Source organism: Pithys albifrons, chromosome 13 (assembly GCF_047495875.1).
Source record: "Pithys albifrons albifrons isolate INPA30051 chromosome 13, PitAlb_v1, whole genome shotgun sequence".
In the NCBI taxonomy this organism is placed as follows: domain Eukaryota; kingdom Metazoa; phylum Chordata; class Aves; order Passeriformes; family Thamnophilidae; genus Pithys; species Pithys albifrons.
The window spans coordinates 14,982,017-15,003,720 of record NC_092470.1 but is presented as its reverse complement, the minus strand read 5'-3'; the positions used below and the strand labels follow the sequence as shown (position 1 = coordinate 15,003,720).

General features: G+C 40.1%; 1 protein-coding gene across 5 annotated transcripts in view; it reads left to right on the top strand.

Annotated features, from left to right (window-relative positions):
* The window catches only part of AKAP13 (A-kinase anchoring protein 13), a 92,762-nt gene that overhangs the window by 51,681 nt on the left and 19,377 nt on the right, over positions 1–21,704 (top strand). For 4 of the 5 annotated variants that reach the window (XM_071568497.1, XM_071568496.1, XM_071568498.1 and 1 more), the window contains 9 exons: positions 6,890–6,932; positions 8,059–8,164; positions 13,303–13,474; positions 16,594–16,661; positions 17,145–17,211; positions 18,399–18,537; positions 19,502–19,617; positions 20,169–20,315; positions 20,965–21,215. In XM_071568497.1, the coding sequence (XP_071424598.1) occupies positions 6,890–6,932; positions 8,059–8,164; positions 13,303–13,474; positions 16,594–16,661; positions 17,145–17,211; positions 18,399–18,537; positions 19,502–19,617; positions 20,169–20,315; positions 20,965–21,215 (1,109 nt within the window). The remainder of the gene's footprint in view (positions 1–6,889; positions 6,933–8,058; positions 8,165–13,302; positions 13,475–16,593; positions 16,662–17,144; positions 17,212–18,398; positions 18,538–19,501; positions 19,618–20,168; positions 20,316–20,964; positions 21,216–21,704) is intronic. The other variant, XM_071568499.1, reaches the window with a different exon arrangement.

Sequence of the window (21,704 nt, the reverse complement as noted above, 5' to 3'; positions counted from 1 at the left end):
GGAGACGTTTTTAAATTCTTCACTATGATTATTCCATGGTTAATAAGAATGTGGCGGAACAGATGTGTCCCCCAGCAATGGTAACCAAAACATGGGCAGCTCTGTCCCGCCCAGAGGCCGGATCCTGCCCTGTGCACTGGTGCTTCTGCTTCCCTCCTTGGTCTGAAAGCCTTCATTGTTGTTTTTTGAAGCAGCCAATTTATTGGCATTGCACCCAGCTGCTGAACAAACAGCATAAAGAACTTTGCTTGCTCCCCAAAAACACACTGTCAGTGGCTGAGTGAGCCTGGATGGCTGAGGCTCATCCCTGTCTGCCTTGATACTTTCCTTCAGGCCCGTGGTGGGGGTTGCCTTTCTGCTCCTTGCTGTCCTATTATCCACATTAAAAATGCCACAGAGGCCTGAGCTGGTGGTAGACAGCTTTGATTATTCCATGTTCTTCTAGAGTCAGCCTAGGCACAATGGTCCTGTGGAGAAATAAAGAGAAGATGTAGTAAGATCTCTGGAGGGGCCGTGGAAGAAATAGCAGAATTAGTCTTCTTTTTTGAAGATCAGTGCATTTGAGTGGTTGATATGAGTAAATTACCCAGAGAGGCTGTGAGTGTTACATCCGTGGATGTGCTCAAGGTCATGCAGGATGGGGCTTTGAGCAACCTGGTTTAGTGAAAGTTGTCCCTGCCCATGGCAGGGGGATTGGATCTTTAAGGTGCCTTCCAACTCGAACCATTCTGTGATTCTGTTTTTACTTCATTCTTCCTTAGTCACTTTAAAAGAGGAATAGTGTTGCTTGAGTTGTGACCATATGTCATGTGAATTAGCTTTAGTGCCTTTTAGAAGGTCTCAGTGCATAAACTTCCGTGTGTCACTGGGGTTTGACAGCCATGTTATTCAGCAGAATGTTTCAGAGTTGTGCAAGAGTAAATCATTGATTTCTTGGAAATGATTTTGCATAATTTTGCAATAATTTTGCATAATTTTGTGGTAGATGTTAAAAAAAATTTAACCCCCCCTATCTGGTTCCTGTAGCTGTGTCTGAATGAGAAGAAAACAACGTGCAATGCACAAAAAATTTAAAAACTAAATCCAAATTAATAAATATATGGTGAAATTTCTCTTATTTTTACCATTTATTGTCATGTGTGTTGAGGCAGGAGCAGTTTCCAAGACTGCACTTATATCTCACACTCCATCTGATTTCTCAGATGTTCCAAGAGCTCTTGTGGCCATTCACAACTGTTAATCCTTCAGCATTTTATAGAGGGAGGTCACAAGAGCTGTTGGCTGGAGTGCTCGGAAGAATGTTTTCGGCCTTGGAAGAGCGAATTTCCAGTGTGGAGTATTGTTATAAAGCCAGGAATTGCTATTAATAAAACCACTGAAATGGAAGTTGAACTGTGCTGGAGAAGGTGGTTTAATTTACAGTAAAGGATTATTGTTCATCTTGACTTGTACTCTAAATAGACAGTAGACTACAGAATAAAAAGCAGTGTTGCCTAATCATATTCTTCAGGTCTGGAACACTAGAACAACTCCTTTGAAAGGCAGTCTAAACAAAGTTAATGCACCAGTCTTGCTAAGAATTCTTCAAGTTAAATGCCTTACATTAGGTCCCTCTAGGGTGTTCTGCTTACGTTGGATAAGTGTGCACACATTTTAGTCGAATTGCCTCTGGGCCATTGGTGTTTATGATTAATGGCTGAAGGAAATTTCTGGGGAGTTTGCTTTGCATTGCATTGGATATTCCTTGGACAATATTTATATTTTCTGAATTCAGTTTTGGCCTATGATATCAGCAATGCAAAAAATTCTCATTGTGTGTGGCTGAAAGGGCATGTTTTATTCAAAGAGAGCAATAATTGCTTCTTCTTTCTCTTGGAAGTTTAATACTGATTAAATCTTTAGCCTGTTTTCCCTGTTGTGCAAGTGGATTGATTTATCCATGGAATGACTTAAAAGTGCCTGATTATATGCACTGAAGATGTTTAATGTAGGTGCTTAAGTAGGGCCCTTAGGTCAGACCCGTCCCAGAGTTTCTCCAACCCTGTCCCAGTTTTCTTTCCTGAGGACACGCTGATGGACCGTGTGAGCCACGGGTATCCAGCAGTCAGATCACAGCTCAGAGGTTTTCAGTTGTGCTTGTATGAAGAAAAGGTTTGGGAAACACAGCCTTTGGGAATCCAAGTTTCAGTGAAAAGTGGCTCTCTGGTTCCTGCATCTCTTTTTGGAGAAGATTGTACTTAAAAAGAATTGTTGCAAAGCTGCTGCTATGCAAGGCCTGCTCTTCAGAGTAAATAGATTTGATGTCACAGACTGACTGGTGAGTTTGGCACTCTGTTTGGTAGGCATCTTCCAGATGAGGACAGAAGAGGGTGCAGAGGCTCTTTTTTCATGTTTAGGCCGTTTCTTAAAAGAAAGGACTGTGAGTTTTAGAAGAAGGCAGAAGAGATGCTTGGTTTTTCCTGTTTTATTTTGGAAGAATAGAAAGGAAGTTTAAGTGTCTCCTTTTTAAAGCTGGAAATTTTGAAGGGCATAATATTATTAAAATTTTGGTATTTTTTTAGAAACAGAAGTGGCAAGAACCTTCCTCGATACATTATGTCAGCACTTCAGATAAACTGTCCTTTCTAATATCTGGCAGATTTGCTGTGTTGTTTAGCTGCGGAAAGCACCTTCAAATAAATATCTTGAGTTGTTCTAGTTTGATTCCCTGGCAGTTCTTTCAGTGAAGCTGATGCCCTTTGTCCAGAGACCCACTTTGTTTTTGGTAGTGTGTTTGGGAAATGAACTGTTTCCTTGTAAGTCTTTATTAGGAGGTCGTACAAAAAAGACACCAGCAGAAATAGGGAAAGCCTCGAACCTCGAGCTATGCATGCAGTGAGACCTGCATCCTCTGGAATTTGCACGTTCTCAATTCTTTGTTTCTTGTGCCTTTTCTGGAGCCAGCTGCTTTGCAGACATTTCCTTTGCTTTGGTTTTAGTTTGCTTTGGCTGCTTTCCTCTCCTTTTTATTATTAAACACATTTTCAAGCATGCTCTAATGTCTGCTGTTAACCCACTTCTCAGCCCAGGCCCGGACTCGACCATCGAGACGAATCTCCTTCTCCTTCAGCATCTCTCCACTCATTCCTAAGTCTAAAACTCTCTTTTCTATTGGCTCTTCTTCCAGTGATGAGGAGGAGGAGTTGGATAGTAAGTAATCGTTTTCTGTGTGTTGCAGGCATTATGGGTGGAAACAAAGGGAAATCCAGTTTTCTGCTTTATACCTTGGAATTTCACCTTGCAAATACTGAACTAACCTTTCCATTGCACGATGCCTAACAGCATTATCTTAGTCTTGTATCTGAATACTAACTAATGGCAGAATAAAAGGAATATAATCCAAAGAATCTCGTGCATCAGCACCGTCGTGTCTCATCCAGGTATCTGTGTGGCAAATATCATCACCTGCCATTCTGACCAGCAATATAATCTTTACCTTTTTATTAAAAGCAAAATACTTGCCTCAAGATTGTTGCAGGGCATGGAGTTGGCAGCAGAGGTAGATCCTTGCCCTCCACAGGTGAGAGTGAGTACATTGCTCAGTGGAAGAGAAGTGCCCCAGTTATTAAATTCTGAAAATCTTGGCAGCAACTTCGCAGTTCTCCTCCTAAGCAAAAAGCACACATTGCAGTCAAACACCATGAATCCTCAAGGTATTCACATCTAGGTCCTGGTATTATTATCAAAGTAGTTTTGTGGGAAACAGGGAAGAGTTATCTGATAGCTTTTTTTCCCCTCCAGCAAACTCTGTTGCTGAAAGAAGCCCAACTGAGGCAGAATTAAAGTAATTTAGACCCCTATTGGCTTTTTTAACAGGCATATCAAAGATAATTGAAAATGTTTCCTATTTCTTAAGCTTCTTTTATTAGACTGTTGAAATAAACCAGACACATTCCTTGTGTCCATACTGGGATGGGGGGAATTGCTTTCCAGTCCAACAGATTTTGGTTGCTTCCTGAATTTAAAACAATCTCCACACCATCCATATTGTAGGTATCTAAATTCTGCTCCATTTCCATTCCTAGTCTTCACTGTGGGTTTGTCCCTTCCTTCAAGAAAGTCCTGTGCCCAGGTGTGATATTACCCATTCCAATATTTAAGTTCCTTCCTCTTTGCTCTCTTCTTCTCTTTGCCTTTGACAAAACTCACTATTTGTGATCTCCACAAAGTGAACTGCAAACACAGCTGTGCTGTGCTGAAGTCCCACAGTAAAAATTACCCTCAGTTAAACTTTCTGGTAGATTTGGAATTTTTTCTTGGTTTTGGGGGAGTTTTGTTCTTTTGGGGTTTGAAGGTTGTTTGTACATGTGTGGGTTTGGGTTATTTTTTTATTATTTTATTTATTTTTGTTTGTTTGCTTTGAGCATCCAACCTATTAAGTAACATCTAATAGTCATGTTAGGGCATGACAATTTTAGAGGCTATTTCTGCTTCCCAGAATTTACCTTCTCTTCTCCAACAGTGCTCCTGTTAATGATGATCATTTAAAATAATGTCAGATATTGTCTCAAACAGAAATGTTCTCTTTACATGTCTTTTATTCCTGTGTATTTGAGGGTACTTTGGTGACTTCACGTAAAGGTTGGTTTAGCCACAGCTGTTTCTAAGACTGCCTTGGCCATGGGCATTTTTCATGTAGTAATCCCAGACCAGTTTATCTTTTCCCATCTTCAGGGTTCATTTCTCATAAGAGGACAGTTGTGTTAGCATTGAGATTGCACTCGAATTTCAGTTACTGCTCCTCAGTCTCTCCATGCCTGTTTTTCTGAGTGTGGAGGATTAGTTGTGTTTTTTTGTTTATATGGTATATTTAAGACATGGATTTCAGGTGGTTGGACAGCTATTATGAAGCCTTCGGATTTCTTGACCCACAAAAGTTTAATTACTGCCAGCATTAGGGAGCTGCAGATTGGTTTGGGATGTCCTAGTGCAGTCACTGCTTTCTACGTAATGGATCTTGATAAATTATTTCAAGTCCAGATACCACATGAAATAATTAGGTGGGTGGTGCCTAAAGGTGTTCATGTAAATACACTAATATGTGGCTGCTAGCCCAAGTTCATTGGACATAAATAGCAGTTCTGGCTTTTGAAAAAAAAACAACTAGACTTTTTAGGTTGTTGTGAGGTCAATTTTAGCATTTCAGTTTTGATCCTGTTCATGACATGAAACAAAAGGTTATGAAAATAAACCTTCCTTCCCCTCTTCTACTTCAGAACCAAACCTGAAGGTGCTTTTCTATTCTTACCTTCATGGCTTTTATGGCTTGCAACAGTATTAATTATATGATGTTATAGTACAACCTCAAAAATGAAATCATAAACAGACCTTGATTTTTGTCTGGATCCATTTTGCCTGCCAGCATCAAATTCCCCATTTTTATGGTAAAACACTAATGTAAAAAAAGATAAATGATACAGAATTGAAGTTTCCATGCAACATACTTTCTCAAGGTGCTGAAAACCAGTCAAGAATATCAAATTATAACAACTTCTGGTTCAGCATTTCTTCATATTCCTTATGTTAACTTCAAAGAAACAAAAAAGTTTGTGAATACTTAAATTCAGTGAAACTGATGAATTGATTTTAAAAAAAGAAAATATTAAGGAGGCTTAAGTCAAGTTAAAAGCAAACTAGAACTGAGATGTGAACCAGAGTCACTGGAGCTTTAGCCAGGGACTTGGGAGTCTGTAAGTTATTTGTGTGATCTTAATAGGCTCTTAGGTACTGGATGTTATATAAAAATGTAATATCCCTTATGGGAAATTGAATAGTAGACTTCATTTCATATATATTACAGTATTACCAACTTAGATGGTATTTGGTATAGATCGTTAATGAGGTGAAAGATTTTACAAAGGAATATTAACACATCTCCAAGTAGGCACTGGGCAATGAGGTATGCCTGTATTTTAGTTTCTCAATATTAAGAAATTATATTTCTGTCTCAATCTGTGTTGGCATTTGAATGGGTGGTTAGAAAAATCTATATTGAAAGCATAGTATTGTATGCACAGTTTTTCCTAATGCACTTACTGCTTTTGGATAAAGGACCATCTTTGCCTCTGATGGCAAGTAGCTCTTTTGCATTCACCCTTAGCATTAAAATGATAACAGAATTTCAACCAAAATCCTGCTTTTTGTGCAATATATGTGCAGAAGCCTGTGTTCTTCGATGGTTCCGGTGAATGGTGTCAGCTCCCAGACCTGCTCCAAATGCATCGTGCAAACAGGTTTCTTGTGGTATAAAGAGAATTGGTGCCATTGGCAGGGCTTCAGCTTCATGTTGAAATTTAGCCTTTCCTCAAGCAGTGTTTTGTGACAAAGCCCCAGGCTGGTAACGTTTTGCAGAAAACAGAATAAGGCTCCCCTTGTTTCCTTTACTCTTTATGAAGTGCTTCAGGATTTTGATGGGAAAATGAACTATAATTTTATCAAGCAGAAGAGTTTTATACTTGAAACTCGGATGTGTTATACAATGGATTCTTTCTAGTGGTGTATAAATAAAGGCATTGTGGCAGAATGATTCTCTTTTATACCTATTGTCATTGAATTGGCAGTTCTAATTCAGACACCCTGATTTACCAGCAAATTTAACAGTTGCATGGCCTTTGCTGAAGAGTGATAAAAATACTAAGCAGGCTTTCACCTCAGGATCTAATTTGAGAGCAGCTAAGGATGCAGGGAACAGGCTTTATCCTGAGCACATGAAGGCTATTCTAAACACTCACTTCTGGAAAACATTTCCCTTTCCTCTTGAACCATCCAAATATGCAAATGAAGTTTTTCGAAATCAGTGGGCTAAGGCTGCAGTCTAACATGTCAACCCCACCCCTCCAATGTTTTCCAGGTACGCAGTCGTTTGGCGGCTCCACGGGTTCCTCAGTTCAGAGGTACAGTATTCTGGGGGTATCACCTATCTGATGGGGCTCTGGTTTGGACACCCAAAAGCCTTCCTGGCACCAGTGCATTCTAGCTGAAATCAGAAGTTGTTAGACTTGTGAAAAAGTAGTCTTGTATGTCTAAATGCTGAAGAATATTTTAGATCACAGAATGTGAAACTTGGTTCTGGGTCTCATCTCTAACAAGGCTTTGTTTTTATTCATAACTGATAACTTCAGTTTATCTGTTGTTGCACACCATCAGTTTAACCGTGAGTTACATTTTACACTAAAAGGAGTTCTTCCTCCCTGTGGCTAATTCTGTATCTCTGTAACAGTGGCCAAAACAGTCATGTGTTTGTATGTTACTTTTCATCCTTGTAAGTTTTCAGAGGAGATAATCTTCCTGGTGGGTTTAAAAGTGCTTCCCCAGAGGAAGGGTGTTTGTGGCACTGAGGGAGCTCTGAGTCTGGTCTCTGTGGCACTGATGGATTCAACTTTATTTCATGATTGGGAGGCTCTTCCCCCTACTTGCTGCTATTTTCTCCTCTTTGATTTAATTTGTATTGCTGTTGTTCTGCTTTTGGTTTGTGTTGTACTTCCTATTGACAGACTTTTGTCCTTTATTTTAAGAATAGTTTCCTTATTCTACCATAGCTGAAGAAGTCGTAAGTTTGTGCATGTAAACACTGTCAAAAAATATCTGGCATCCTAAAAATGCCTAAATTAAGACACATAACCATTGTTTGTAACTCAGTATTGGTATTCTCATTTCTCAAGGAGGCTTTGCAGGGAGTGTGGTTTCTGTTAAAGGCTTTTTCAGAGTTCATTAGATGCCCTTGGAAGGAGTTTGCTCTTTAAGGTATTAGTGAATCCTGGTTATTTGAGCAGGAGAGCAGCAGAGGGTGCTATGGCATAGTCTGCTTAAAAACAGATAGAAGAATTCCTTGAAATTTATCTCAAAGCAACTGGATTGGCATTTCTTCTTCACTTTTCCTTCTCTGCTGTAACACCCTGAAGCAACCCTTGACTCTATTGGCTATTAAATGTATTTTTCCTTTAAAAAAAATCTGTTCATTTAATAGATGCTTTGGAAAGGAAAAAAAATAAAAGCAACCTTTTTCTTTTTTGATTTTAGCATATCTGAAGAAAGCAGCAGTGTCCCCGCTGGTAAAGGTGTAACAAAAGTCAGTCGCACCTTCAGCTACCTCAGGAATAAAATGTCCAGCAGCAAGAAGAGCAAAGTAAGTGCCTCTTGTGATTTATACAGCCATGAAATGTCCATAGACAGCAGAGATGAGTTCTGTATTTCAGCTCTGTGTTCCATATTTACATCTTTGCCCAACTTTCTCTTCTTTACTTTCTTTTACTTCATTTCTTCGTTTTGTGAGGGGGAGATTGTCTGTGTTGTAATAGGGACTAACTACATGGAAAATCTTAGCACTCCAAAACTGAGCCCTAGAACACACTCTGGGAACTCAGTGTCTGGTCACTACTGGGTTTCCTCAGGGCTCAGCTTTGGACGTGGTCTTTAATGATGATCTGGACATGGCGACTGTGCCTGCAGTGAGAGGGCCAGAGGAAATGGCCCTAAGCTGAGACAGGAGAGATTCAGATTAGATATTAAAAAAAATATTCACTGTTAGGGTTGTCAGGCACTGGAATATGTTGCCCAGGGAGGTGGTGGAATCACCATCCCTGGAGGTGTTTAAGAAGCATGTGGGTCTAACTCTGGGTGATGTGGTTTAGACATTACAGTGGTAGTACTGGTTTGACAGTTGGACTGAGTGATCTTGAAGGTCTCTTCCAACCTTGAAGACACAATGATTATTTGATTCTTTGTTTTACTGTTTCCCCACAGTATGAACCTTCATTTATTATAGAGAATGGATTGTGTTCTGGCATGAGTTATGGCTTTGTAGTGATTGATGAGTCTAATTTTTACAGAACTGAGAGGTTTTTAATAAAATGAGGACAGGACCTGTAAGAAAGGACTGGCCGCCAAAGGCTGTAGTGTGTTTTCATTTTATTTTTACTTTTGCCACAAAGTTTCTGTGTACTGCAGGAGATGTTGTTCAAACAGTGACCTTTAGTGATGGTAAATATTTGTTTTTTCCAGCTTTTTGCCATCCTTGAAACCCTGGGTTTAATTTGTCGAAAGTTAAGCGCTGCTGAGCACAGCTGAATTTCCTGGGAGCAGTACTGGTTACAGAAATAATTCATTAATGCTAAATACTTCACACAAATGGGCAGTTGTTGCCTTAGATTGTCTCCTGAAGGTTAAATATGTTTGGGGGTTTTTTTTGGCTTGGTTGGGCATTTTTTACTTAAGCCTCACCTCTATTTATCTGTCTGACAGAAGCTCAAAGCACCTTAACTCTCAGTGGCCAGTGTGTATTTTATCATTATGTGGTGTGTAGTTAATATGTTGGTAAATACTCTTGGAAGGCCCTTGAGAGGTGTAATTACACACCATTCCTGTTTGTGGGTCTGACTTTAAAGATACAAAGCCACGAGTCCTGGGGGCTCAGAGCTGCTGCTGAGCAGCTTTAAGACAATGCAGTTCCCTGTTGCAAAGTACAATGTCAAAAAAATGAATCTGTTTACATAGAAACCTCTATGCAAACACCAGTGAGTTCAGGGTAATTTTGCACAGACTGTGAACGAGACTGGAAATTCATTAACTGGTCCTTGCACTTCGGATGTATAATCTCTAAAGCAAGAACTGGAGAGAGATAAGAGATCTGGCTGGAACATGTAAGAAAATACAACAGAATTGCTTTGAGAAATTTTACTCTCCTTTTGTTAAATAAGTGCAGGCTGATTTCACTAATATCATGATTGTATCTGAAAGTGTACATAAAGAATAGCTCCAAAATCCCAACAATAACACACATTCCAGAAATTGCAGTTCATATCAGTTGTGATATTTTTACTAATTAAAAAACCAGAATATTCAAATTACAATTTCTTCTCTGCTTACAGTGATATATTTGCATTACAAACATTTTTAGGGCTCTAGCTGTACATTTAAATAATTTGACAAAAAAATTATTGGGAACATTGATTTCTCAGAAGCATTATAGCTGAGGAAGACTCGTAAGCGTTAAAAACTAAAACAACAAACCTTGAAAGAGGAAGTTGGACAGGAAGTTGGTTTCTGCTGCTGTCTGTGCTGTCAGGAGGGAGGGAGGTTTCAACTTCTTTAACAGCTAGGTTTTAGTAATCTCCAAACCTTCAGAAATGCACTGTTTTCTAAGATGAACTGTAAAGTAAAGCACACCTGAGCCTACTAATGGCAGCACTCTTTTGGAAAATGGTGTAAACAGTTATGTAAAAAAAAAGTTAAGGGGATGTTTGGAGCATTAAATGTAAGGGATTCTGATAGAAGCTTTTGTGAATTTACTCATCTCTGGCATGTACTTGGTGTTATTCAGGGATTAGCAGTGAATCCTTGCTATAAGATACATGCCCTGATTCACATTTTTGAAGTTTAAAACATGCTCTATCTTTGTCATTTTGAGAAAAAAAAAAACCCAAACAACTAAGTTTCTGAGAAATGACGACAATTAGCATGAGTAATCTCTCTTTTCCCTTGCCTTGCGGACTAATAAGGCAGTGCTATACCACCAACAGCGCTTCAGTGTATATAGCAGGAGTTGTAAGTGTTCGAAAGGATTAGGAGACAGGGAATATTCCTGACGTGCAGAGCAGGAGGAGCACAAAGACACAAAAACCTTTCTTTCTGGGCATCTTCTGCAGCATTTTGTTTGCTGAAGTGCTACATAACACTGAGGTATGTTAAAATTTGCATTTTTTCTGTCCCAAACATTACAGAATGTTTGATTTACTACCCTCTACTTTTTAAATGGATGGTCTCATAGTGACTTGTGACTTCTAAAAGACGAATCACATCCCTTTCTGCCTGTATACTTTTGTTTTAGTAGGTTGTTTTTTATTTTAGCAGTAGAAGCTGGGTAGGGCAAGATGAAAGCAACAGCAAAGTAGCTAAAATCATCTTCAAGGAAGTCAGCAGCAATCGTCCCGCCCTCCCCCTTTTGCTCAACTCCGCTGTGCCTGCAATCCCCCCGGCAGGCTGCTGGCAGCTCCCGGCCGCGGGGATGGGCTAGTGCTGGTCGGGAGCAGTGCTCCTGCCCCCCAGGGGAAGGATGTCCATAAAATGGAATAGATTTGCAGAAGTACCTCAGATAACAGTGAAGCTGGTAGGACTTAAGCATTGGGAGGTAAGAGCTTCATAGTTCTTTGGGGGAGGGATCGGCTGCTGCAGTTCCTTCGGGCTGCGGTACCTGTCGTGTCTGTTCGTGCATGTCAGTTCAGCCACAACGCTGGGCTTCGGATCTTGCTGGCAACTCCAATAGCACGCAGGAAAATGGTTTTGTTTTTTCAATCCTTTTTTAAAATAAAGTTCCAGTAACTTTCACAGGAAAAAAAGCTGGAAAAAAAAATCTCATTTTGAGAAGTTGTCCTTGAGTGGAGTGGCTGGCAGCCTGTGTGTGAAGTTTGTTGTTTCCTCCTTGAAAATGGTGCGCCCATTTCCTGTTGTTACTGGGGTCATTCAGCTTCATTAAAATGTTTTTTACAGTGATTTTTATGAAGACAGGGTATTATTCCAGACTTCAGAATTACTGGGCTTTTCTGTAGACATCAGGTATAGAGTAGAAAATCTCCTTTCATCATGAGAGTCACAAGATTTGCCTTGAGCTTAGAGTGATCTTTTCTCCTGGAGCTTCACAAGACTTGGCAATAGAGCAAAACTCCAGGCATCAGCTTTTACCATCAGCCAAGGCCTAAACTGCAGAGTTTTGTTCTTGAATCCTGACAGGCTGGACATGGTTAAAGGTGGGCAAGTCAGCGGATGGAGAATGTGACTGTGGAGGTTTCTGGGGGTTGATGAGCCAAGCTCAAAGGAGGCGGAGATGTGATGCAACACAGACACTTCCTGGCAGGTTTTCTGCTTCAGACAGGATTATTCCATATGGTAATGCTTCTAGTTCTGCTTATTTGCAGAACATAACAGCGTTTGGGGCCAGTAAGTAGACTTCTTGTTTATGACACTTTGCAGGGAGAGACTCCTACACTGGGCATTTTGCCTGGGAAGTGCTGGAAGAGGAGAGTCCTCAGGCTGAGTTACTCATTATTTAAGTGTGTCATCGGGAGCTCAACAGTTTCCCTGCTGGTGACTGGAGAGCTTGGTACCCCTTTTAACCACTTCATGGCAGTTGCTCACGTGGGCTGCTCTGCAGCACTCTGATATTTGGGCTGTGACAATATTAGGCAAAGAACATGTGGCATATAAATAACAAAATGCAAAGATAAGCTTACAGGAGCCTTTACCAATTTCTGGTTAAGCTTTTCTTTCAGATGCCAGGAAATCTGCAGTAACAGTTAAAGTGCAGGCCTGGAGCTGAATCATATGGTAAACATGTTGTAGATTGGTATATAGAAAGACAAAGGAGTTGCTATAATGCAAATTTGGAGTTTTTCTGGGGACTTTCCTTTAAAAATTGTTTGGAAGAATTCCAAATCCATGAAAGGCTGCAGGGAAAAATATTTCAAATTTTTAGTATGTAGTATTTTCTATCTATGGTAATGATAGAAAAGTAAGCAAGAACTCTGCTAAAGTTGGAGAAGCTGGCTATGCCTGTTGTCTTTCCAAAGCTGAGTTGCCCAGAGGTTGAATTGTGGTCTGTGAAAGTTGAGAGGAGCTTTTATGGTGTTGCTCTTGTTCCTCAGCCTTTCTGTGGTACCATACGTCAAGAGTTTGTAGAAGATCCATTTTCCCAAAAAGCTTCACGTGGTTACTTGGGGTTGAATGTAACTATTGGAAAAGTTGCTGGTTGGAAGGAAAACAGAGGTGGAAATACTGTGGCAGTGAGGCTGTACAGGCTCTGAGGAAGAACTTGTGTTCTCGATTAAAAATGCAGTCGCGAATCTCAAGCCTTACGTGTTGGCCTTAAAAATTAACTATGCTGGAAGTCTGATACGCACTGCACGTGGTGTTTGCATTTAACACAAGTCATTGAAAGCACTGAAGAGACGGATGAGAGTCCAGAAGAAGAAAAGAGGTAAAGTCCTTAAACCAAGCAAATATAATAGAAAGGTAGAAGAAAATAGCTGCCTTCAGAGCAGACTCTGATTCATCTCTGCTGGTGAGACATCTGTGAGTCAATAGTATGTAAATCCACATCCCTGGGGGCTGCAGGGTGGCTTTGTTAACAGAGAGCTGTGCAGACACATGACCATTGTTGAGGTGTGCACCGATCGATATTGTTGCAGTGCCAAAGGCAAACACTGAGGAATTTGTAACTAGAGAATAGACCTCTGCAAAGTAACAAAGCATTTGGTCATTTTCTCTTGGCAGGAAAAAGAGAAAGATAAAGAAAAGACTAAAGAGAAGGACAAAGATTCCAAGGAGAAGGAAAAAGATAAGAAGCTGTTAAATGGACATCTCTTCACTGCAACCTCCGTTGTAGCCCAAGCAACCTGTTACCACTGTATGAAGCCTTTCAATAAGGATTCGTACTACTGTGCAAGTAAGTTGGGGGGAAGGGGATGGGTAGGTGAATTCCCTCCCTTTCCTTTTGTTTTTCATTGAATCTGACATGGAAATTGAGAACCTTACACTTATTTTCCTTTTACTTAAGGATTTAGGGTGGGAGGGAGACTTTGGAGATAGTGATTCATGGAGCAGCATGTTGCCTTGTGGAAACTGGACTGAGTCGTGGCTGCATGGAGGTGTCCTGTAACCTCATTCCAAGCCTGAGCTAAGCCATCACAGCATCCTGTGGCGTTTTCTACCCCTTATTGGACTCTATCAGTCAGCTGGAGAACTTTATTTAATTCAGCTGCATGTTATGGCTTGGGCCTGAGGTGCTTTGACAAGATGGACAAAAGACAGGGACAGCTGGCTTGGATCCTGGCTTTTATTTCCAATGGGAAAAAAGTCCCACCCATCTGAAGTGTATTTCTTTAGTTCTCTGAAATACTGCTTCAGTGAGCCCTCAGTGTAAACCACATGGTACAGAAAAGGAAATACTCACCCTCTTCTCCCTTTATACAAGAAATTGCATCACAGGTCAAATGGCAGCTACCTGTGTGTGTATGAAGTACGTGCAGTACAGTGCAGGCAGGACGGGAAGCACAGCTGAAGGTTTCTGCCAGATTGGTGATTTTGTTCTCTTTTCTTATCACACAGTTTCTCATGCCTGTGGCTTGATAAGGTCAGCAGAGTCTGTGTGGTCAAGCCCAGAATGCTGCCTGGTTTATGCAGCAACCCAAAGCTATAGAATATGCAGACAAAAATTTTTTTTTCCCCACTGCAGCTCAGTGCTCCCCTTTCCTCCCTGTTAGTAATTTTTTACTCCACTGGCCTAGCAATGGGATATATGGGAACTGCTCCAGGCTGGAGCCTTCTATTCCTCCTGGTAGATGTGAGCAGGGGAAGGAGCAGCCAGCTGAATCCTGGATGGCAGTTTTGAGTTTCCTGGAAGAGATTTCATCAGAGCTGTTTGCATGAGACTCCTTGTCAGCCTGATGGGAAATGGAAAGCATCAACATTTAAAAGCTCTCAAAGGCATCCTCTCCCTTTGTCCGCTCAACTTTCTTTACAGCTTGTGAAGCCACTTAGAAAACACCAGTTTAATGCTCTATATACTAATGAGTTAAAATAACCCAACGTTACATGTTTTAGCATAGATATTCTTTCCTTATTTTCAAGATATGACAGAAAATTGTTGTAAGTTTTCTTCATTGGCCAGAAAATGAATGCCATGGGGAAGGTTTGATGAGGGCCCAGGTTGAAATCTCACATGTAAGAGTGCTCCTTCCTCCCATTGGATCTTAAAAACAAGTATTAGATGCTCTGGAAATGATGGATAACCCACAGCAGAGACTCTGTTATTCCTGTGCTGTTGCAAACTAGCACTACCATTGCTGCTCTGGCTTGTCTGTGAATGACTCTTAATGCCTTTTAAAGCACTGGATCATTTTATATCAATGTCTCAGCTTTTCAGCGATGCCCCCCAGCTTCCTGAAGCAGCTAGTCAATGCTAAAAGATTGAGCATACTATGAAACAAATGAGCCAGCAAAAAAGCTTACTTTTTAATAGCTTCCTCCCTGGTCTTTTTATTGTTTTATGATCAATGATGCAAAAAAATAAGCTTTTGGTGGTTTTAATTATTAATGCTACTGATGCAGAGGAGTTAGAGGAACTTCGTGCCTGCTGAAGAGTTGAATAGGTGAAATAAAGTCCCTGAAAGCAGATTTTTCAATCTGAAAAATCCAAATGGTGTATTGCCAAATGGTACATACTAAAGAGCTGCCTTCAGGCTTTCAAGGTTTGAGTGTGAATTTAATGATTCTGAATTGTCTCATTGCCTCTGTTCATGCTCCAGAAGCAGGTTCTGTCCCTCTTCCTTGTTCGATCGGAAAAAATGATAGTGCTTGTGGGTTTTTGCAAGAACATGAAGGTTTCTTTGTTCTGTCTTTCTTGCACAGGAAATTGTGAGACAATAACAGAATAGCAACGCTCTATGCCCTTACCCTTTTCTCTGTCAAAATATCAGAATTACTGGCTTTTATTAAGTAAGCTCAAATGTGAGAGATTCCAGGGACATGAGGATATTTGGTCATTCTGGACTTAGAATTTTTTCTTGTCTTATTTCTTCAATAAAAATATCAGAACTTTAAGCTTACAGTGTAACACACATGTAAAATACAATTATTTGTATGTTTTCATGAGTGAGTGAAAATAATTTCCTCTAAGCTACTAAATCTCACATGAGAGAGAACATTTGAGCTGTGATCTTTTATGGACTGAAAGAGTTAAAGCCTCAAACCCAAATATCAGTTATTATGGAAGGAAAAAAAAAGTAATTTTAATTATCTTTGTAAGCTTTGATTTCCAGAAATCTTCTGGCAGAGATGATGAACAGACTCAGGGTATTCCAAAAAAATCATACAGGTTTTGCTCTGGCACATATGCAGCAAAGGGTGGGGTTAAAGCATGATGGTCTTTGCATGTTAAGTGCTGTGGTTTCCAACCAAAACGGTGTCTTCAGTGTAGTTTTCAGCAGGAAGTCCCCACCTCCCAGACATGGTCACCTGTTACTTTTCCTAGTAACCCTGTAGTACGGTAGCACTTGGTTTCTGTGCTGTAGACCTTGCCTATCATTTCAGAGTTATGTAAATGAATTTTCCCATCCTTTTCCTGTCTTTTGGATCTCACAGTCTCTGTTTTGATAAGAGCAGTATTTGTGTTTTCAGAGAAAATATTGGCCCTCCAATTGGTTTCTGTTTCCATCTCCTGCTTTACTTTCAGAGAAATAATCCCATCATTTTTCTTTCCTTTTTTTTTTCTTTAATTTAAGACCCTCTGGTTAAGACCGCTGACAACTCAACCTTGCATTGATCTTTTTAAATAGAATTTCCTGTTAAATTCCATGAGGACATCTTATTAACAAACAAAAGGCTAATTATCCTGTTAGAGGAGCCTGTCTCTTAGTATTTGTAGCTACTCGTGTAAACCACAATGATGCCTGAAAGTTGTAATTCTCAGTAGTGTTAGTTAACAGTTCAACTTACAAACAGTGAAAACTGACCTGTTTTCTGTGGGGTTTTGTTTAACGGGTTGAATTTTTTCCCTTTTGACAGACTGCAATGCAATTGTTCACAAAGGCTGTAAGGAGAGTTTTGCTTCTTGTGCAAAGGTCAAAATGAAGGTAAGAGATTTTCATCTACTCTACTGAATAAACAAAAAAGTTTATGCAGATATATAACATCTTCTGTCATATGTTACCAAGTCTCCAGCTTGCTGGAAAGAACTTCAACCCCTGTGCTGAAGTTTTCATATAATGAAAACTATTAAATATGTTGTTTATATGAGGAACCTGCAGAGTTTGTGCTTACCCCAAATTCAAGGAACCTGGTTCTCCAAGCTAAATAATGTTTGTACAATGAAGATTTTCAATTCTCCTCAGTATTGTCAACACTTTCTCTTTTTCCTGTTTGCTGCACATTTCTCCATCTTTTATTTTGCCCATTTCAATGATGGGAAAAAAACCTATTTAAAAATACACAGATAGCCAAAAACTGATCTGTTCTGAGAGATTCAGAATAAACATAACTTTTTAAATTTAATTATATGGAACAAATAGCTGGGAGAAAGGAGGAGGAAATGACAGTGAATTTCATTTTTCTTTCAGCCACAGAGAGGGATGCTGCAGGCACATGATACCTCTTCGTTACCCACAGTAACCATGAGAAACAAAAGTAAGACAACATCCTTTCCCTCTGCTTTGGTGATGTTCTTAACTGTTCTGACAACTGGTAACTTGATATTATGAAAGATAAGCATTTATCAAAGCAGGAATGAGAACATCCTCTGTGTGTGGTAAGCAGTATTTAACGTTTCAGAAGCTGTACTGAAGTTGTACAGGGTCCATCTGCTTCTGCAGTGTCCATGTAGCTTTAAGCAAACGTACAGTTATCTCAGATTTAGAATAACTACTTGACTGTGGTAGCTTGCTGAATGTCTACAGCTGTTAAGTCCCCAAAATCTGGAAGATGCAACCTATGTCTGACACTGAGAAGAATCCAACTATTAGTATTAAGTGGAGAAGATGTTTATTCAAAATACAGTATTTTTTGTTTTAATTAAGTAGTCTTAGCCTTTGAGGTAGTCAAAATAAGAAGTTTTATTTTGAATAGGAGGAATACTGACAAATATTTCCTGCTGTGCTGAGATACATACTGCACTGCAGAGCAGTATGACCAAGGGTAAAGAATAGGCTTGAAATAGCCCAAATGGGCTTTATAGTGCCATGATTTGACAAGCTTAAGTGATAAGCTTTGATAAGACAAGTGATAGCTTGGAGATTTCCCTATGGAACCACACTGTATAATACAGTTTTACTCACTGTGATATTTATCATGAAGTTCAGAGATAATGCTCCAGAAAGCAGAAATTCATCTGAAGAAGGCAAAATCTGAAACTAATATGAAAAGATGAGTTAAAAGTATGTGGTAATATAAGGAAATAAGGATTTTCATTTCTCTGCGGTATGTACCAATAGAGAAACCTATCTCAAAAAGTTTGACCAGAAGCAACACGATGTATATAATTATAGGCCAGGGAAATGAAAAGGCAATAGAAGAGATGGCAACATGTGATTATTTATCACATAAAATTAAATTCAGTTTCCCAAGTGTATGTGTCAGGACTTGCAGATCCCACCTAGGTATTTTAAATGTAGTGTAGTGCAGTCAGTTCTGCACAGGGGTCAATGTTCTTTCCTTCCTATGGCTGGTTTTAACTGCTGAGGTCCCCTGGTGAGGATTCTAGAGAGAAAAGGATGTGAATTCTATAGCCTGGATCATTGAAGTCATCATCATCGTTACAGTTACCAGCAGTTGAGGCGATTGCGTCAGCTGACTCCTCTCTGACCCTTGCCTTGCAGGCTCACAGCCCAAGGAGCGTCCTCGCTCTGCGATCCTTACTCCTGATGAAAGCACTGTCACCTCAATATTCAACAACAGGAGATCATCACAGCAGCCTACAGCACTTTCCAAAAGTGTCTCAATACAGAACATTGCAGGGTAAGGCTTCTCCCTGCACACGTGAGAGTATGTGGCTCTTACCTGGTGCTGCAAACATAAAGAAATTCAGACCTCACTGAGAATAGATTTCTGTGCTATGATTTGTGCTGAAGGTACAAAAGAGGATCTCAAAGCCAGGAATACCCATGTTATGTGTGATACCATCAGTTGTCTTCTTCATGATCAGATTGTCTGGGTTAGTTTAGTCATGGCATGAGTTCAGAGGCATCTGAGTTGGCCTGGTTAGATTCAGGGCCACTTCATAGGATGCTCTGGGCTCCAGGAGGAAATTCCCTTGCCTTGCGCTCTGGATACTGTGCACACACACATTTGTATCTCAGGTACGGTATTAATTTTTGTGTCTATGACAGTAGGATGAAGGCACAGAGCTGCAGTCTGCCTGGTGTTTTTGGACTGCACTATAAATAATTTATTACAAAAAGAGTTGTAGAAGAAAGTTTATGGTTCCTACCCTACTTGCATGTCGAGCAGCTCCACACATGAGGCAGTAACGTGGACTAGCATGTTCTGGGCAGTTTGGATGCCTTTGCTATTTATGGTGAAATGTATTTCAGTCCATTTTTCCCATCTTTCTCAGACTAATGATAAGGACTCTTGCATAGTCTTTGGTGTTGTGTTTTTTGCACTGCTTGCACCAAGAGCAGTGAGGATGGGAGAGGAGGACTAAAATGGAAAATAATGGAATGCAGTTATCCAAACCATAAAACCTCAGGTGTGATTCTTTACCGAAGAAGCGCCAGCACTCCAAACTGTAGCTCTTACAGCTTCTTGATCCCCAGTGGGAATCAACAACTAACAAAAGCACGTTTCTGTACATAATCATGCAGTGCTGGCTTTTTCTTTTTTCTAATTCATATTTAATATGCATTTCTTCTGATTATTTGAAAGTACATTTGGCTGAATTTTTTATGTCATGAATAGTATTGTATGTTCTGTTTTTCAGCAGAGTTGGGAATGATGACAGCTTAATACACACTTGGAAATTCCTGTCACAGTCAACAGACTCCTTACATAAAATCAGCCGGGTGAATGAATCCATGGAGTCACTGGTTGATGAAGGTAAGAGATCCCCATGGCATTTATGGCAAAAGAAAGGTCTCACTCAGTGCTGCCTTCCAGAAATAGAAAATCCATTCTCAGCAAGTGTCCTCCTTTCTAATGGACAATTAAAGTGCATTGATTTTAATCTTAGAATATCAGCATGATAAACAAAGCCCCATATACTGATTTTTTTACTTGTTGAATTGTGGGAAAACATTTAGAAGGTTTCGGTTACAGCTGAGTTACTTGGAATTTAGCTGAGAGAAAAACATTTCCTCTTCTGCTGTGTTTTTTTGTCTGTGAAGTTGTATTCCAGATTCAGAATACATTATCTGAGCTAGAATTTGGTGCATGTGAAAGTAGTGAACTACTTCTGTGCAACTAGGAAATAATCTTTAAAAGTGCTTTTCATAATCTGGCCCTTACGTGGAATATGATCATTTGTGTCAGTAAAGGAGAACGTGTATGATGTCCATGGTGTGACAAAGCCTAAACCTAAATGAGTAGGCAGGAATCTCAAATGGGACAAGTTACCCACATTTTAATGGCACTTACGTTGCTTTGTGAAGGTGCAGACATGAATGAAGGACAGCTCATGGGAGAACTGGAATTAGATTCCAAGCAGCTGGAGGCAGAGTCCTGGAGCCAAGTAGTGGACAGCAAGTTCCTACAGCAGCAAAACAAAGATGTTGTTAAGCGGCAAGATGTCATTTATGGTGAGATACCTGCATCTTAATTTTTCACTTGTTTTAGATAGCTTCTTGATGTTCCCACATGCATTGATCTGGGAAACTTTAGGTCAGTGAATTTAAGTCAGTGAACTTCAGGTCAGAAAACGCTGACTTGTTTCCTTAGAAGCCAAAGTTTCATTCTTGCAGTTCTTAGAAACGTAATGTATTCTGTGAAGCCTTTCTTTTTGCAATTCACATATCTAGAAGGCATCAAAAATTCCCAAGTATTTCCTCTCCTGGTTTGTCTGCTGATGACATTTCAACTCAGTTACAGCAGAACAGATAACTAGGAAGTCTTCTGACAGATTCAGGAGCCGTTCTGTATGGCAGAAGGGCAATATGCTGGGGCTGTCATATTAGGGCTGATACTAGGGCTGAAGATTCAGCCTTCAGTGACCAAAGCTCTTTTTTGTGGGACTCCTCTGCCCCCTTGTCACAAGTGAAACTATTTCTCTCACTGTTTCTCTCACACATGAAACTATTTATTGATGTTTCAGTACCTAACATGAAATTTTCTGAAACCACTTGGAGAAGCCTAGTTATGGAAGAGCTTTCTCATGGCAGCTTTTCCTTGTGCTGTAACCTGTGCACTCTGTAGTGACCTTGGTCTTGACCTTGTCTCCATCCTCTGCAGAGCTGATGCAGACGGAAATGCATCACGTCCGCACCCTGAAGATCATGAACGATGTGTATAGTGCAGCCATGTTAAAGGAACTGCAGTATGATCAACAAGTCATTGACAAGATCTTTCCCTGCCTGGAAAACCTCCTGCAAATCCACAGTAACTTTTTCCAGCGGATTCTGGAAAGGAAGAAGGAGTCATTGGCAGACAAAAGTGAAAAGAACTTTGTTATCAAGAGGATAGGTGACATCCTACTGAATCAAGTAAGTGCTGGAAAATGCTTGCAGTTCTGAGAACACAGCTGGAAACCAGGCGCTTTTCCTTCCCCTTCCTTCCCTCCTGTTTGTGCCTGTCAGATAATCACAGTTGATGGCACCTTTACTCTTCCCACATGTAAAAATCTCTGCCTCTGCTTTTGAAGCAGTTTTTTCTCTTTCAGAGGAAGGTCCACTGTTGAAAATTAGTTCAGTTTATTTTGTGGGAAAGAGAAGTGTTCGCTGACAGGCACAAAACAGTTTGACCATAGCCTGGAGTGTAGACAGGAGCTCACAGCATAATATGCCCAGTGTGTCTCTTGGCGGCATTACTGACCCGCTGTTTAACTTTGGGTGGGTCATTTTACTTTCCTTTATCCCTGCTTTCTGCCTTCTCTTTGTTTTGACTTTTTTGTTGTTGGCTGTTAACTCCAGTGAGTAGAATCCCAGATTTTGCTGTAGGTGTGAACTCTGTGAACTCTCCAAATCAGCTTTTTA